An 18,431-nucleotide genomic window follows, 5' to 3' on the forward strand; every position below is an offset into this window, starting at 1 on the left:
CGATAATGTTTTATATGAAAATTAAAACTGCATTGTTTCTTTTTAAGGCATGAGCTTCTAAAATGGAAAAGCACTGTTAGTTGTGGAATGACTGATCTATAGTCATAAGACTTGGTATTGTCAAAAGCCTACCTTCCTGGTAAATGTCATTGTTTCAAAAGTTGTTGTATTTGCTGTGTTTACAGAAATAATGTTAAATTCTCCACAGAGGAGTAGGCTTTCTCCACTTCTGCAGGATATGATAGAGTTTGGATTGACTCAGCAGCAGCTCTTACAGTGACTTCCAATCTGGGAGACATCTTTATTTCCAATCCAGATGAAAAAATGCTTTCTCAAAAAGAAAACAGGTCACAAGACACAGCAATTACTCTTTAAAATATTAGAGAACACGCTTTTTCACAGGCTACACACAGGGTACAGCTTCGGCTTGCTACTTTCAATATTCACAGTAAAATACTTTTGAAAAATAATCTATTTAAGTGCAGCTTAGAGCCCTCAAGTGCCAGTTTATTTTGTCCTGCAGAAATACTTTTAAGATACCAAATGCCAGCTGATTTATTCTTTTTGTGTTCAGACTTGCTCAACCAGTTGTGCACTCCATCAGTGCTGAAGAGGCTCCTTGGAAAGCCTGAAGCTTCGCAGTTTCCATGTTTTCCAACTGAAGCTCTACATTAAAGAATAAACGCAAAGCTCCTGTTCTCTAGATCTGCAGGATAAGACACCGATCATCAGGACAGCTTGTATGGTGAAGAGGCTGTAATGCCCTTTGGGTTCAGGATATCCACATTGTATGGTAAGACTTCCCCATCCAGATGGATTGTCCCAAATGTTTACAGTCAAATTTGTGGAGAAGGAACAGTGAGGAGACCAGTCGGTTTGATCTTGTTGATTCCTCCATCCAGGATGCAGACCCTTGGGTACTTGTTTTTCACTAGATGAGCTGCAAACTGAAACAGATATATCATTAGTGCACTGCATATTATAGTCCTTAAATACAAATAACATTGTGTTAAGTAATGAAAGCTAAACAAAAAATTATTGGACCCTAGAAGTTCTTTCTTTGCCCCAACTGGTCTAGCACAGGAACCCATGTCTGTGTTGAAACAGCTGGGATGAATTTGGTGGTCATTTTGTTGGTATAGTCACTTGCTTACCTGTCAAAGTTGTCCAACAGGACTTGATTTCACATATGTCGGATATTAATTTGGGGTCTGGCAGCTCCCCTGCACCCCCCCCTCCATATACTCAAGTCCTTCAGAGCTTCTCTCCCCAATTAATTCATTCCATAAACCAAACACACGAGTTGTCAGTTTCTGTGTAGCAATTCGTCATGAAAAGTTGCTACACGGATGAAGAAACAATATTTTGTGTATCAAAATAATGCTAATGATTAAAAAAAATTAAAATAACCAATTATGTAGCAAAATATCAAAATTCCAACCCAAAGGAATATTTTGTGTATCACATGTCAAATTTCCCTTCTAAATACTGATTGCAGTAGATTAAAAAGCAAGCCACCAAAATGGATTAATCTGAGAGAAACTACAGTAGTTTTCCCTTATTTCCAACAGTTGTGAGAGAGACTGTCCTGCCTTCCCAGTCTGCAGATTGTTGCTTTACACTTGATTGACAAATTAGTACCATTTATAAAATCATCGAATGCTTCAAAATGGGCCACATAAAATGTTCATAATTATCTTTTTGACCACTGGAAATGATGTGTGATCCAACTCCAGAACCATGATGTCCAAATAAGTAACTTTGCACAAACAACTTAATTACCAACTCAAGAACAGCAGTAGGCACCCCATCCAAACGTAGTATATGGGATTTCTTTTTACACGTTCCTTCTAATTACCTTTGATAGTATAACAGATACTAAGGCAGAACAAGATGTACTACATGACTACCTTGAAATAATTACTCTCTAATCACTGAGAACTTGCTGAGGCAGAATGAGAGGTCAGTGGATCAGCAAGGACATTTTGGCTGTCATGTTTGTTTTAAGTACTTGCCTAACAAAGACCAAAAGTAAGTTCAAGCATCTCTTATTTGTTGAGTACAATGTCCCATGTGTCAGCAGAGAGGTTCCACTCTCGGTCTACTGATAATTTCAGACTTCTGATAATAAACTGTAAACTCTGCTCCAAGTTTCTGGATGCCCTAGGCATAATGTAACTAACCATTCCATGTAATCTGAAATGAAAATATACAAACAATGCTTTGTATTTAGGGTTTGAGCCTGTGTCCCACCATATTTTAGAACTGCTTTAGATATGGTTGGAAATGTTCTTCACTGCATATGACAAGAGGTTCTTTTATAACCTTATGGGGAGGAATCCTTCTCTTTCTCTGGGGCCTCTGCAGAGCACGCAGTGCAGAATCTGGGGCTGTTAGCAAACGACAGGCAGAAAGCACAAGATGATATACCACAGGATGATATACCACAGGATGATATACCACAGGATGATATACCACAGGATGATATACCACAGGATGATATACCACAGGATGATATACCACAGGATGAACCGCCTTTTGAATTTGTTTAGAGCTGTCACAGAACTGTCTGCAGTTGTCTACATAGTTTCGGTGAGAAAAGCTGCAAATACAGCTCAAAAAACTGCATCTGGACATCCAGCCAGGGAAAACCCAGTGAGCGGGGAAGATACTCTGATACTTTTGGTAACTCACTGCTGTGGCAATCAGCTGCAAGTCAGGGGCCCGGGGGCATATACATTGCTATAAGCTGAGAGCTGCCATCCAACTCCAAATATTAGCCTCCAACAGCTTTGCATGTACACCTCTCTCCAAACTGAAAGAAGAAAAGAGTCAAGGTTTAACTCCTAGGGTAACAGGATTTGATCTGGTTAAAGACATTCCTAGTTTTACCTTACTGAAAGTAGAAACAGTAATTTTTGGTAAAGAGTAGATTTAGAACTGCTCATCTTACTAGCGCTGCAGTCTTCCTAATTGAAGCTTGGACTTTTTATAGTTCTGTTCCTCAGCACAGGTTTGTTCTTTCCTCTCCCAGACACAGGAGTTGTCTGCCACAGACAGGAACTTGTTCACCGTGTTTCTGAAATGTTCCAACACCACCCGGTATCTTTCCCTGCCAAAATCCACTATATGAAGCCAGTATTTTCAAAACACATGAAAGTGTTGTTGCTGGCATGTGCACCGATGGAGGGGCACGACAGGAAGGACTATTTGAAATAGCTACATAGATTTCCTCTCCAGCAGGACCTTCATTTATGTTCAAATATCAGTAATTTAAATGCAAGAAATTAAGAAAGACTAAAAAATGTTACCTAAAAACTTGAAAAAAAATCAGTGATCCAAAAAGAGCAAAATTTCACGCATCTAAAAAAAACCAAAGGTGCCCTTCTGAATTGATGCCACAGACTTTCTACAGCAGAAACTGCCACCTTGGACTTCACACATGGGCTCTATTTCCTTTATAAATGCTATCATGAAGTGTCAACTCAAAGTTTAATAACAGGCACCTGAATATGTAATTTGTAGTCCATTAAATAACGTAATTTACAGAGGTGCTCTTAAGACAGGAGATAGCACGGTGAGGAGATAAGCAAGTGGGTTAACCTAGTAAAGCACCTACATTTTAAAGAGACTTATTGAAACATAAAAAGGTAGCGCACAATTAAATTTCCATTATACAGGTTGATTTAAAACAGAAATGAACCTCTGTCATTTATAAGGTGATTACACTTTCTCAACTTTATCAGAAGCTTGTGTTGATGATACTTCTGAGATGTATCTGTTTCCCCATACCACCAATGGATCTCGGTCCCCTACGATGCTTCAGTTTGCCTTTAGACAACACTACTTTGGGAAATGGAGTTATGCTTTTCTGAGGCAGAGGATTAAAGGGATGCTATAAGACTTCAAGCTTTCTCCTTTCTGCCTTAGGTGGCCTTCCCTCAAAATGTACTTCCCAAGAAGTTCTATCATTTTGTTTTCACAATCTGCATCTAGCACTTAAATTGAACCTCCTCTTGCTATTCCACTTTCACAGCAAATACTACATATGAAAGGATGAATATTGAGCAATTTGTTTAATGACTACTACGTGATGGCTTTGGTGAGGACCTGGGAAACACTGTTCCTCTGTTAAGTACTGCATCAACACATTTCACATAAAACACCCATTCTGGCGAATATAACTGAGTCAGAAAACTTTCATTTGCATTTGAAAGCAGTCAGCTAAGCCTCTCTCATGCAGATAGAAGAATTCGTGCTTTCAGAGACAGACAAGATCACAGCAAATTCATATCAAAATCTGAGCAAATATTAAACACGCTCCAGGTATCTCCCCTACTCAACATGTTTTTAAACTTCCCTTTTCAGACTTCTTTCTGCCGTGTTTTGTCACACCGATCAAGTTTCCTGACCTGTTTTTCTGCTTTTTAAGCTTTGAACCAATCCAGATAAGCCACATAACTATGTGAAATTATTGATTCTGAAACACGGGCCTGAAAATTCTGTGAAAGCTGGCAAAATGGAAAGTAATTGTTAATATATACCAAGTCAGGAGCAGAAAGGAACAGGGAAGCTTCTTGTTTCTTCTCTATCCTTCTGAAGTAGGTGGGATTCTTCCAAATCTCAAAAGAAGGTTTGGTTTTAGGGAGAGGTTGCAGACAGTACTTGTTCTTCTGAAGCAATTTCAAAACTTAAGTCCTGTGATAAATGCCTGATCTCTTGCATACAGATTCCTAAATCACAAGTGTTTTTCTGTCACATTGCTGTTGCTCTCCATACAAACAGCACAACAGGACTGCCCCTTTAAGTACCATCAAGAACCTTAATAATCTGCATACTGCAGCATTTATCAAAATGTTCCTCCTACCCTGTTCCAAGCAGTAAGATCACAGCTTTCAAGTAGGCACATCACATTCGCAGAGTGTCTACAGCTGAATCTCATAACACAACCCAGCTCGAGCAGCATCGTTCCACAGCAGCAGGGTTGCTGTGTACACATCAGCCACTTTAACAGACATTCTTGTGACAGGCTGGAATTAAAGGGCATGTTGGGAGGGAAGGAGGAGCACATACTGTACCAGAATACCAAAAAAGACTCTGCTGTGACAAATGTTACCAGGGCATTAATGTTAAGAGCATACTCTGAAAGAGCCAGAAGAAAAGAGATACTTTAGAAGCTGGAGAAGAAATATTAACCAAGCTTCATTGCATTCATCCATTGCCTTAAGATCCTTATTAGTTTTTAGTTTGTAAACGTGTTATGCAAACCTCTCATAGACCACAGTCTGTTTTGCTGTATGATTTCAGTCAAGAGTTCACCGCTCTGAAAGCACATCATCGTCCAGGTGATGGGTCTACAGCTTTTTAAATAACACTTTCCGTATGCCACAAAGCAGACAAGTGTATTCTTAGTCATCTACTGTTTATAGTAAAAGGTTCCAGATAAACGAAATGGCAATTTAACACCAAGGGAAACACAAGCACCTAAAGCCTCCCATATAAACAGAACAGTGCCTAGTTAATGGTTACAGTATTAGCATAAACTAAATGGACGTACAAAACACAAGCAGCAAAACTTTGTGCAAACACATACTATGTTAAAAAATGGCAAAAAAACAGGGTACAAAAAAGAGAGAGCATGCGAAAGAGAGGAAGAGGAAAAAGAGAAAGGAGAAGAGGGAAAAGAGAGAAAGGAAGAGAGGGGAAAAGAGTGTGAGAGAGAGAGAAAGAAGCATCTTGCTCTAACAAGATCAAGGAAAAATTCTTCACATGCAGACCTGGCCAAAAAGGAGCACTTTCCATTCCATCAGTACAAAAATACAGCACTAACTTAAAGGACTTGCATGGAAAGATTTGAAAACGAGCCTACACAAATAGGTATTTAAGAGCTGATTTCAGAATAAGCTTGACTGAGAAAGAGTAAACACTCAAATTTCGCCAAGTAGTAAGTTTCAAACACGTGCATTTTTAGCTGTCCACTTAATAATGATATATTAAAAGAATACCCAGTTGAGAGTGAGCACTTGAAAATTAAACTCAATTGCAGAGATTTAGCTGTTGCAACCCAGTAAATTTATACTGACAAAAATGTATCCAGTGCACCCAGTACACTTGAATGGATTGCAAAATTAAAATGCAGAAAGCAAATGTAGTTGTGATTCAACAGAAAATAAAAAAGCTGTTAGTGAACAGAAATATGTATTTTTTAAAAGAGGCATAAGAGCTGGCTTGAATATAAAAAGCAAGCATGAGTCTTTCTGAAAGATTCTACCCCCTCCAAGTCTAAAGAATGTCCCAGATGTTGAAAAAATGTTCAGAGAAATACTTGGTAGTGAAAAACTTTTTCTTTATGATTTGCAATGCTTTTTATTAATGCTACCCAAACTGGGGTCTTTTTGTTAACCACAGAGACGGCTGATGAGGAACCCTCTGGTCAATCCATACAGAGACTACCAGGTCTTAGATATGATGAGGAACCCTCTGGTCAATCCATACAGAAACTACCAGATCTTAGATATGATGAGGAACCCTCTGGTCAATCCATACAAAAACTACCAGCGCTTGGATGTTACTGAGGCCATGCCTACCCTGCCAGTTTTGTCCTGTTTCTTAAACTCCAGGACAAAAGTCCTTGGACCTCCCACGGAATGGACATTCCCTCTTGTAGAAATCAAATACAAGCTTGACCTCTTCCTCTTTGAAGGCAACAAAGAGGCTCCTGATGGTTTCAGTAGGCCCTGAATCTGACTGCAGAACAGGGAGTGATGCTGTAACAAAACAAACATGAAAAAAAGCCATTGTGGCAACCATAAGGAGCCCCTCCTTCCCTGCAAGAAGAAAATACCTTCAGTTTTCATTCCGCTTGTTCAATCACTTTTCTGCAGAATATTTCCAAGAAAGTGCAGTATCTAGAAGTTGTATAGTGGATACATATCAAGAAGTTCATTGCCTAATTTCTATTTAACTCCAGCAGTTTCATTTTGCCCTTCTAACTAAACCCATTTATCTTTAGAAGCACAAATGCACCTGCCCTTTAATATTCTCTGCAACACCTTATCTTTAGATCACCCTATGAAGTTTCATGGGTATCCATTTGGGTTTTTAAGATGGGTTTATAGCAAGAAACCAGCTTCGGCATGCAGGGACTTGCATCTCTGGCAAGGTCTTTTTAAAAGGTCTGAGGAAGATGACAACAAAATCACACAAATTCAGTGGTAATTGGACACTTAAGTGTCTCAGCCTTTGTATAAGAAGAAATGCATCTTTGATAGTGTGCTGAGAGAGAAAAAATATTACTTTCATATATATATATGTTTTGTTTTTTTCTTTTTCAGGCTAGGAATATGCTATACAAAAAGAATCTTGAACTTGACCCTCTCCCTCTTGCTTTGAAAAGGGTCAGAAAGATCCCATGGAAAATCAGGGCTGCTTGTCTTTGCTTTGGAGTTAATTCATATCTTTTAATCTGTTAGCTACTGTGATGCAATAAGAAGGACTACTTTGCTTCAGTAACTTGCAGAAGTTGTCTAGACAATGTATTTATAGCAACATACCTTACCTAGATAAAAAATAATCAGTGGAACAATCAGAAGTTACAATTTAGAATTTATTACCTTGTGACAAAGACAGATGTTTTTTAAGCTCTGACTTCCAGCTTATCTTTTTCCAAGGCAAGAAATACACGAGTTGCTAATTATTAGATAGATGAAAATATCCTGTGTACTTTATTCTGTTATAGCATTTAACTGACAATAAAACACATATATTAAACCATTGGGGAAACATATATATATTAAACAACCACACCACACAAGTAGAAGAGTGTCACTGTCAAAACTGAGTTGCTGGAGCATGATTTAATATCACGTAAGGTATTTCTCCTGTTCTAATTTCAGTCAACGCAGCAGCAATACAGAGAAAAAGTTGGGAACGGAAACAGATAATGGCTTAGCACCTCAAAGCAGATTGAAGGGAGATGAAGAAGTAATGTCACCTTTCCAAAAAAATACAAGACACCAAAAAATCCCCTTCCTACATCTGCATAACTATTCTATGGTCTGCCTTTGCACTTGCTGACCTTGAAAGAGACAAACATCAGGAAACATGATATTTGCCATGCACCAAAAAAAGCTACAGCTGAGCACTCATTGCCTATTGAAGTATCACACTCCCAACTGTAATAATCGCCTGCCCATACTAGAATTTACAAGGTACTTATCAATAAAGGGATGTGGGAAAGGGGAATTTAATTCAGTTAAGAGATGCTGCCACTTAACATACTTAAAAGTTAAAAATCAAACTAGAATCTCTTTTATTAACTCCAGCATAATGCCTTTTATGTAGATGTCTCCTGCTGTTTTCAGAGCCGAACAAGTATCTGCTCTGTTAACAAGCACCCAGAATCTCCTAGGAGAAGAAAGGCTGGCACCAAGTGAGAACCAATCTATTCATTTAACTTCCAGGGTGAATAAATTAAATGGTTTAACAAGCAGGACTACTTTATTTTAATTCTGCCCTAAGGAAGTTTTCAACTGTGACACCGCTGGCTCCCTTTGCCTCCTCTTGGAACAGGGCTGTGGTGAAGTTTGCAGTTTTCCCTCTCACCGACCAAGTTCTAGGCAGCATTTTCTTTCCAAATTTATGTTCTATCATCTGGCACCAAATCAGATACAAAAGATAGAAACAGAAGTATGGAAAGCAGAAAAAGGCTTTTTCTACACGTCTGTTCAGTACACTCAACTTTGCCTTTTTAAAATAAAAAAATGAATATATTTAAATGATGCCATGTAGGCTACTAATATGAAATGCAATTGATTCTACCTTCTGACTACAAACAGCCTCAAAAATAGTCATTGTTTTTCCACGCTTACCCCTACCTCTCTCAGTCCTGTATAAATTTAAACCAAACATCTAACAGTGCCAATCACCATATTTTTAATGGAGTAAATATCAGTGAACATTGCTGGAAAATTCTCCTTTACAGTAGAGGGTACAAGTTATAGCTCATTCTTTTTCAGCTAGAAACACATAACTCTGTTTAGAAAACATTCATTTTAAGCTGAACATCTTCTAACATTTCTTTGGACAAAAATGTTTTTGTTTCCATGCATTCACTTTGCAATTATTCATATGACTGGACTACCTAGTAACATTTTTAAAGTAATAGCTATTGTTCTTGTCAAGCCTCAAGCTACATAGTTTTGGCTTGGTTAAGTTCATGAATAGTGGCAGATAGCTCTATGCAGTCATGCAGAGTAAAACTGAAATTTGCCTTAAAAATAATCCCCAAAAGGAAGGAGTTCAAAGATTTACCAACAGAGTCCAATTGAGGCTGGTTTCATATGTACTCTAAGGGTGTGACAGAGGTGCTGAGTCCCTACCAGTATTTAGGCTCTAATATTCAATTAATTTGTGGTCAAACTGGTCAATCCAGTGTTTTGTTGCAATTTAAAGCTCTGCACTCTTTAGTTAGATTTTACAGAACTCTAAAGGCAAATCAAGAAGCAAAGCAAGATTTGTCTTTTATGGAAAGCTATAATATTGACAATTCCAGGTAAACAGCGTAAACATTGTCTCAGTTGCAGAAAGTCTGTGTTGGAGGATAAGGCAGCATCCCCTCATGTGATTGAAGTACTTGCACTTACTAAGTACACTGCAAGTTTTCTTTAGCTGCACTGCAGAGGAAATATCCAATTTTCATTTAACAAAACATTTAAAAGCCAAAGCAAACCTAAGTTTGCATGAGAAGCGTCACTACATCACAGGAAAAATTGTATCTTCTCAGCTATGGTATAACCCACAACCCACACTGTAAAGCCTTTGTCCTTTCTTCCCTTCAGACTCCTGTTTCAGGTTGTTTCTGTGTTCTGCTTTAGACATAATACTTACAGTGTTCCTTTGTTTCAGACAAAACAACTCCCAGAAAATTATTTGGTAGTATGTGGGATACCTCCCATAAAGATACTCATTAGTGAATACCAAAGTGTTTTCTTTTTCCTGTTCCTATTCCTCAGGACAATAGTGAACGGTTATGCTCTTACTGAGAAAAATTGTTATGTTCAGTGTTTTAAAATGTAATTGTTGAAAGAAGCTGCATAACCCACTATCAAACAAGTAAAGTGTCATTTAAATAATATCAATGAGGCTCTTAGCATTTTATGCATTTCACATTTGTTCCTTTGAGGGGGGGGATTAATGCATTCAGCATTTAGTGAGCTATTCTGATTATTCAAGTTCATTCATTTCATGTTGACATACTTATCGTAGACTTATCCGGATCTCATGCACAAACCTAGATATTCACTGACTGAAACAATGAGATTTGCCATACAGTCTCTTTTATGCCATTTCCGTTACTATTTAAGAGATGTGATAGACATCACAAGCTCATTTTCTAAAAGACGAAATACAGGTTAATTAAAAGGATTTCTCATGCTATTTACAACTCCGTATAAGTATAAAACACTCCAACATTTGTCATACTGATGCTTCTGCTGTCCATTGTGTCAAGACCTTTTAATGGTCCAAGCCCTCCTTGTCATACCAGGGTTACAGTTCATGCTTAAGAAACTATGTACACCATACTGAAGAGTATGTATTTTTTGGAAAAAGAAAACCAAACCAAAAAAACACTTTCCTGCACCTCAGAGAAAGAATTGTAAAAGAAATACTTTGACTTGTTATTCTGCTGGTTTACAACACCACCAAATATTTAGTTATAAAAACAAATGTGCAAGGCTGAATATTCTCCCTGTCAAGTTAAGGGCACTGACAATAAAAGTATCATATGAAAGTTACTGTTCTCCATAGGAACCTTTCTCCAATTCAGTGAGCACAATTGCATGAGCTAAATGATTCTAAAAAAACAATCATTACATTGTTTTTTATTAGCATGAACATGAATTATACCTTATTTCCTTTGGACTTCATAACATACCTGCCCCCAGCCTACTTACCTTGTGTGTGATTGCTGACACCACCGAAAGTAAACACAACTCAGTTTTGAAAACTAGATCTCTGTGATGCACGTTAGAAGTGCTGATGATGCTTCTACAACATGATCCCCCCCCCAAAAAAAAATTAACACTGAAAAAGGTAATGTTAAATAATTTCATTGCAAAATGTCAACTTTCTCAGTTGTTGATCACTTGAGGAGAAATACATTTTTGTCTAGAAGCAGGAATGAATAACAACAAAAATCCCCCAAACCCTGTCGTCATACCCAAAGTTACTAATCTGAATTATCCAGACTCCAGCATTTATTTACTACAGTCTGTATTCATGGCATTGGTGTATTTCTAAGTATAACATATATGTTATAGCAATATACTTACAGCAGCCGTGTTCTTCACTGCATTTCCTACAATCACCACGACTCTTCCTTTAAAGCTCTGGAGCGTGGCCGTTGCCGGGCACTGGACGAGATCCCCTTCCACAGTAAATGCTGATGCAAAGGGGACGTTGATGCTGCCAGAAATGTGGCCACGGTTAAAGCTGAGGAAGACCAGTTAAGGACACAGGAAGGCAGAGAGACCTGTGGTACATGCACAGCCGTAGGATGAACCTGCTCTTCATCCTGGATGTCATGACACAACAATGTTGGTCTTTTGTGCTAGTATGTTTTGACAAACCTCATTTACTATTTACTCACATGGAGAAAACAGCTTCTGACACTACAGAAGAAAAAAAAGACAGAATGAAGAGTTGTTTGTTTTATAAAGGACATAACACAGCACTACACAAATCGATCTGCTAAAGGAAACACTTGGTGCTACGGACCAAATATCAACAGTATACATATTTTTGTGGATTTTACGTCAAATGAGCTTTCATCTGATAACAGGAGCCAAATACTAATAAGCAGCTGGAGCACTTCTTTCTTCCAGAGGACTTTTATGCAAAAGGAATGAAGTACTTGCAATGAGAACCAAAACTAAATAGAGATGACTGGAAAATTTCCCTAAACCTTCTGCCAACCTCCACAAGGCCGCTGCAATTTTGATCCAAACTGAAATTTTAAAGTACATGCACTCAAATTCCCAGACAATGAGCATCATGTACATTATCTGCAGTCCCACTAACGATAACTGTGTTTTGGGTATTGAAGAGAAAATAACATCCAAGTGCCAGCAATTCTGAGACATAGTTAGTTGTGTTTCACTTTCGAGGGATGATCATTCAATGAGGTTTTATGAACAAATATGAATGGAAGTATCTTCAATAAAAATTAAGTTGGACCACTTCTACCTCGCTTTTTACGAATCTGGAGATGCACCATGACCTCGACAGCCCCCTGAATTACCTTCATAGACTGCACACACATGCCTGGAACACTCCCTTTCCCCAGCAATAAAGAGGAGCAGCTTTGAAGAGATGGGAAACAGCTAAATTCTGCAAAAATATACACAATATAAAATATCCAGATTAATCACTCTTTATTACTGTACTTGCAGACAGTTAGTTTACTGTGTAATTAAATTCTGGAACCCTTTTTAATAAAGGAGCTGCCTGAAATTGAGGTAAATTTTAATTGACTTAGGTTAATATTAGCATTCATTTCTCATGATTTATGTAACAGTTTCAGCTTTATGATCATCATTGCTTTAGTGTGGGAAAAACATGGCTATATACAAATATTTGGAAGAACAAAAGATGACGACGTATCATCCATTAATGTTGTCAGTTTTTTTCTATTTTGAAGGGGAAAATTACGACACCCATCCTTCACTATTCTGTGCCAACCTTCATAACCACATCACTCTCATTGCTATTAACCAGGGTAAAGGTTCTGAAATGACCATAATTTAGACAGAAAATAATTTTGGACAGATTTAGCTTCTCACACGTATACCACTGAGTATGCTTAACTGCTCAGAGAAACCTCAACCATCCAAAACCCAGACAAACCCAGGCCTGCAACTACTCTGCTTCAGAAAAAGAATACAAAATATTCCCCACACAAAGAACTATGTATGTGAAACAGAACAGATGAGGAAGGTGCAGACAGGGTACCAACGCTGATAAAAATATAGCTTCAAAATACCTTCAAGACTTTTCTGATCATAAGCTAACTAGAGGACACAGGACAGCCATAAGGCTGCATTACCTGGTAGCTGCAAGAAGACACTCAATGGGAACTGATCTTCCACAGAGGGACTGGCAAAGCACATGAGCTATCAACTCTCCTCTCTCTCCTCTTCTACTTAATCGGAAAGCCTCATGCTTCCAAAATATTGATCATGTTAAATGGGGAAGGTCTGCCGACAACACCTGTCATAACAAAAAGGAGCATTAAAGCACACGTGCTACTGGTACAAAGTGGTGTCGCTAGACCCACAGCTTAAAATGGGAAGGCAAAAATACACTTGTCCTCCTCTCTGCAAACCAGGCCCCTCCATTAAAAAGAAAACAAATCTGCCTTTGGTACTTCTACTGCACCTCTATCACATCCCTTTCCATTATTTACCATTCTAACATCTCCCTGCCTGCAGACAATGGGGAAGGAATTGATACAAGCATCATTTGGCAAGGCTGGCACTCAGATTTGAAGGATACTCTTCGCTGTTCCGAATGTCCACCACCAGCAGCTTTGGTTTGCTAGATTTTGTTTTCTTTACAGGTGTTTTGGAATGACTGGGTCCTGTCAACTCACACAAATCAATCAGATCTTCTGCTGAAATTCGTGGGGACACCTCTGCCTTCAGGTCATCCAATTTGATGGAATCCCTAGACTTTAAAAGAAGAAAACTAATGTTAGAGGCGACAGAATTATAGACATGGTGTTCTTCAAAACTTCCACTTATTTGACAACTTCAAAGTGTAACCCATTCAGATAGAAACAGATCTTCTCCTTATAACCTTGAACTAGTCCAAGTTAAACTATTCATACAGAAACACTCCAGAGCAGTGCCAAATGCATATCTGCCAATTTTAGCCCTATTTTCTGTTGAAGTTGTTAAGGAAAAAGTTTGACAATCTGTGCAAACTATTTTAGATTGTGATTTATTAATGAATTATTCACTGTGGCTGACAGGGTCACAGTACTCACAGAACATTTCTCAGCAGAAATTAGATAAATTGGCTCAAAAGCACTCTCTGGAAAGAGAAGCTGAAAGGCCTCCATGTTTGGAGTGGGAAAGAAAGGCAGCAGTTGGACACTTGGCACAGAAACTGCAGGGATGCCTCTGTAGGTTAGAGTGCTATTCTAAACACCAGGTTATTACCCCAAACCAAAGACCAGGCACAAATAAGGACACCAGAAATGTAAGAAAGAGTCCTGTATTATAACCCAGAAAATTTGTTCCTCAGTTTTGGGTGATGGGGATTTTGGGGACAGAGAAACTGTGTGACTGGATGACACACAATACCAAACACCTGGTAATATTCAAGCAACTAGTTTGGTAATACTTGTTTTTCACAAGCGCGCCTTCACTGTGAATTATCTCAGAAACATTTCTAAGCACTAGTATTTCTTCCCTTTGCATTCTTAAAAGCTCATGCGTATCTAAATTAACAACAAAAAACCCTCCTTATTTTAGTGAATAACAGAGGATGCAGAAATCCTGTATTTTCATTAGTTACCAACAGATAAAAATCTGTGAAGTGCAGCAGAAAAAAACCCACATGGACACTGTAAGAATGTTGTGAAATGTTTGAAGCCATCCCTCCACCTTCCTTCAGAGATTGTTTCACACTGCTGAAACTTTCAAGTGCCATTACAACTACACTTTAACCCAAAAGAATTAGTTTGACTCACTCAAAGCATGAGGGAAACCTCCAGCTTGTCCAAGAGAGTCAACAATAGGCAAAAGGATCTGCAGCCTGTCATTACTTAGAAAAGATAAGAATTACCAGAAAGATGCACACACATTTTCACACACACACCTACACAAGTCTATGCATGCTAAGATGCTGAGCTTACTACTTCACTTGCTTCGCCTGTTTTCCCGCAAAGAAAAGAGAATTATTTAATATATCCTAACTTCAAGCATGACTCTTGCTTTAGAATAGTCAGCTATAAGATGTTGTTCATGAGGGAAGACTGCTTAATCAGCAGGCTGGGAACAGGAAAAAGAGCACTTAAGCTCAAGTTTGGGGTCTACTTGCCGCTCAGAAGTTTCTCTGACAACACCCTAAATTCTTTAATTTCAAAGTACTTATTCTTCTCACCCCATTAATTTTCAAATAGCTCTGGGAATTGCTAAGCCATACGCATTTACTGCAATTAGGAAGAAGCAACAGGCATTAAGATTTTTTTTTCTAATATTAGGAATTAAAGCTGCTTAAGTATTCTCAAATTAGAAGTCAAGCATCAGAAAGATTAAACCACTCCAGAGCATCAGGCTGGCAAAATCATAGCTCCTATCTATTTTTTCATTAGCCTGTAATCTCTTACATGCATTTCATCCTGGCTATTAAATGAAGATGTGCATTTTTTGATAAAATAAGCAAGTATCTTTAGTTCTGCTCAACAGTCCCATCTGATAAACACAGGAGCTATAAAGCACCTTTTTATCCATGGAAAGTACAGCTTTATCTGAGTAGAAACAGGGTTTCCCTCCTTTTGTCTTTTAAGTTGGCAAAACTTATTGCAGCAAAGTTAATACAGAAGGATCTTCTGCCTGAAAGTCAGTAGAGTTAAAATCTGGGGTTCAACCAAATAATCCATTCGAAGTACCAAAGTCCTCCATAAAGAAACGTGCTTCATGGAAGATGTCACCCCATATATTTGGAACTTAATGTTTTGTTTCTGGAATCAATGTATGCATGTATATCAAAGACTAAGACAACAAAACCATTTTAAAAGCGGCTTAGAAGATAATGGTTTTAAAAGATTTCTGAAGAATTGATCAAACAGAGAAAAAAGCAGAATCACACAGCAAACACAAACAGATTCAATTCCAAATTGAGGGTCACACTGGTTTGTAGCAAGGACATTGCTGTTTGTGCTGGTTTTCACTTTAAATAACCATAATGGAAGAAAGCTAATGTAATTCTTTTTTACAGTGAATTCCACCTAAATATAATACTTAATGTTATGGTATCATCATATAAGCTTTGGGATAAATATATTTGTATAGAGTAGCACTGTTTGACATCAATTAAAATACAGCAGTCAGATAAAAAGAACTGGTAGAAGAGGGAGAATAAGCCAGAAGAACAGGACACCTCTGGACAGATTTGTAGGCAAAGTCACTGCTCTTGTGTTTTTATCAATAAAGCAATTTTCATGACAGGTAGAGTCAGTTTTCAGGAAGTATCTGAAAACAGGACCAAATAAGAATATCAGATTTTAGCTGCATAATCTAGAAGGATTTTATGACCAAAACCAAGCATTACCAGTCTGTTTCCACCTAGTATTTTTCATGCAAATGGTTTTGTTTATATCCTTCATAATTAAGTAAATTAAGGTAGGGTGTTTTCCTTTGTTTGCTCTTAAGCAAACAGAATGACTCCCATTGCTCCCCTGACTTCTGATGGTCTGATAATTCTGATGGTTTGATAAGTGAAAAGTACTTAACCCCTGTACCAACTGAGAGAGAATGATGATTAAATCCACTGTTACTGACACAGAGGCCGATAAAAGCAGAGAAGTATTCTAATGATCATAAACAAATAAAAAGGAATACAAGTCTTGACACACTCCCTAATCTCCCTTCCTTCTCCGCCTCCCCCCTCATCCTTTTTTAAGGCCATTATTAGGCAAAGGGTCATACAAAACGTCTTCAGTGTTTTCTGATGTTCAAGCAGGACTACTTACAAAGAACGAGCAGCCAAACCTCTGGATTTTAGAAAAGCTTTCTAAGATTTTTCAGACACTTGAGAGCCACTGTTATCTACACAACTTCGCTAGCAAACTCATTCTCACACTTACAATTTAGCCTTCCTTTGCCATTATATTCTGCTTCTCATACTTCCAAGTCAAGACACTGGTGCCTACCTCCTCGATGCTCCTTATCTCCCTCTACTTTCTATTAAGTTTGCTCTGTCTCATTTTGCAAATACATTTTGCAAGCTGTTCTCTTCCACGCCCTCCACAACCCTGACTCCCCCCACATTCGTAAACATCCTCCAAATGTCTTCATACACCATTGCAGGCAGGCTAGGAAAATGTAAGAGAGCTCTGCTTGCCGAAGTAGCTCATTATTATAGAAATCTCTGTTTCTTTCTCCCTAGAATACGATAATTGTGTGAAGAAGCTGAATCAGTAGAGCAGAAAGGCACGTTATTCCCTGCACGCAGCTGGGCAGACATGCTGCAAAGTCTCATTAGTGAGCTTTACATCATATTGTCAACAACCCCATAAATATTTACCAGTGAAATTATTAAACCACGGAGGTGTGTGACTGTTTCCTAACATTCTCCACACATGGGATGTGCATAAACAAAAAAAGGGAGGTGTTTGAAAAGCATCTTATTGCTACTGCTCTTCAGTGAGCCCAAACACATTCCTCCTTGCTAAAACTTAATTATAACATAAGGCTTTGCTCCAGCTGTACTTCTGGAAAGAAGCATTCATTCAACACCAAGTTTTCAACAATGGAACCGCACCAGCTCCTGTATCACAGGGATCACCCAGCAGATACCAGGGAGGACAACAGGCATCAATCAGTGCAGACGGAAAAAGCTCCGGTAATGAACAATGTGCCACTTTGCAGAGCTCAGGTTCTATAGCCAGCTACGGCGCAGTAACGCTGCCCAGAGAGACTTTGGAAATTCTGGTTTTCCTCCATTTTTCATTGCAATATTCCCATAATTTTCTTGGGCAAGAACTGACCTCAGACTACGTTACCAGTGAAACCATACGCATTTCAGACAATGTCTTCTAACAGGACACAATACACAGCAGCCAAGATTGGGTATAGAAGGGAAAACCAGGAACTGGCTCAAATCCGAACTATTTAACAGCTGTCGCAAACCTGAATGCGCTGGTCCGTTGCGTTTACTACTATTATGGGTCCTTTCTTTATCTCATCTCTTGGTAAATTCCACACCTTAATGGGTGGTGAAGATAGCTGCCATACTCATAATACTGCCACAGAGTGGCTCCTGCTTATGACTTTTTAAAGTAATCTTTTCCCCCCCACTAATATGGCAAAACTAGAAAAAAAGAGAAAAATAAAACTCATAAGATTTAACTGGTCTATCTACTTGATTGGCTATCAAACCAGCACCTGATTTTAAAACAATTTCCAAATCAGAAAAAAAAAAGAACATTCCCACAATAAGCAAACAGACAGAACTAGCTAGATTTTTATGTTTTTTAAATTAAATTTGCAGGTGTAATTATCCTCTCTCCCTCCCAAGCACATTTGTTAATCAGGCATGGAATCCCAATTGTGGGAGGTCAAAAAAGGTCAAAACCACTGAGCTTTCAACTTCAAAGTGGGTAAATGGCCAAGGCTGGTGCGGAAGGAGCAGCTGGACAACCA

General features: G+C 38.4%; 1 protein-coding gene across 2 annotated transcripts in view; it reads right to left on the reverse strand.

The window, feature by feature from the left end:
• Positions 1 to 277: 277 nt before the first annotated feature.
• Positions 278 to 18,431, reverse strand: part of TBCK (TBC1 domain containing kinase) — a 93,759-nt gene continuing 75,605 nt past the window's right edge. For both annotated transcript variants that reach the window (XM_082050344.1, XM_082050345.1), the window contains 3 exons: positions 13,555 to 13,730; positions 11,334 to 11,493; positions 278 to 947 (listed from right to left, as the gene is read on the reverse strand). In XM_082050344.1, the coding sequence (XP_081906470.1) occupies positions 837 to 947; positions 11,334 to 11,493; positions 13,555 to 13,730 (447 nt within the window). In that variant the 3' untranslated portion in view covers positions 278 to 836. The remainder of the gene's footprint in view (positions 948 to 11,333; positions 11,494 to 13,554; positions 13,731 to 18,431) is intronic.

The sequence above is a fragment of the Streptopelia decaocto genome (assembly GCF_964273445.1).
Source record: "Streptopelia decaocto genome assembly, chromosome: 4".
In the NCBI taxonomy this organism is placed as follows: Eukaryota; Metazoa; Chordata; class Aves; order Columbiformes; family Columbidae; genus Streptopelia; species Streptopelia decaocto.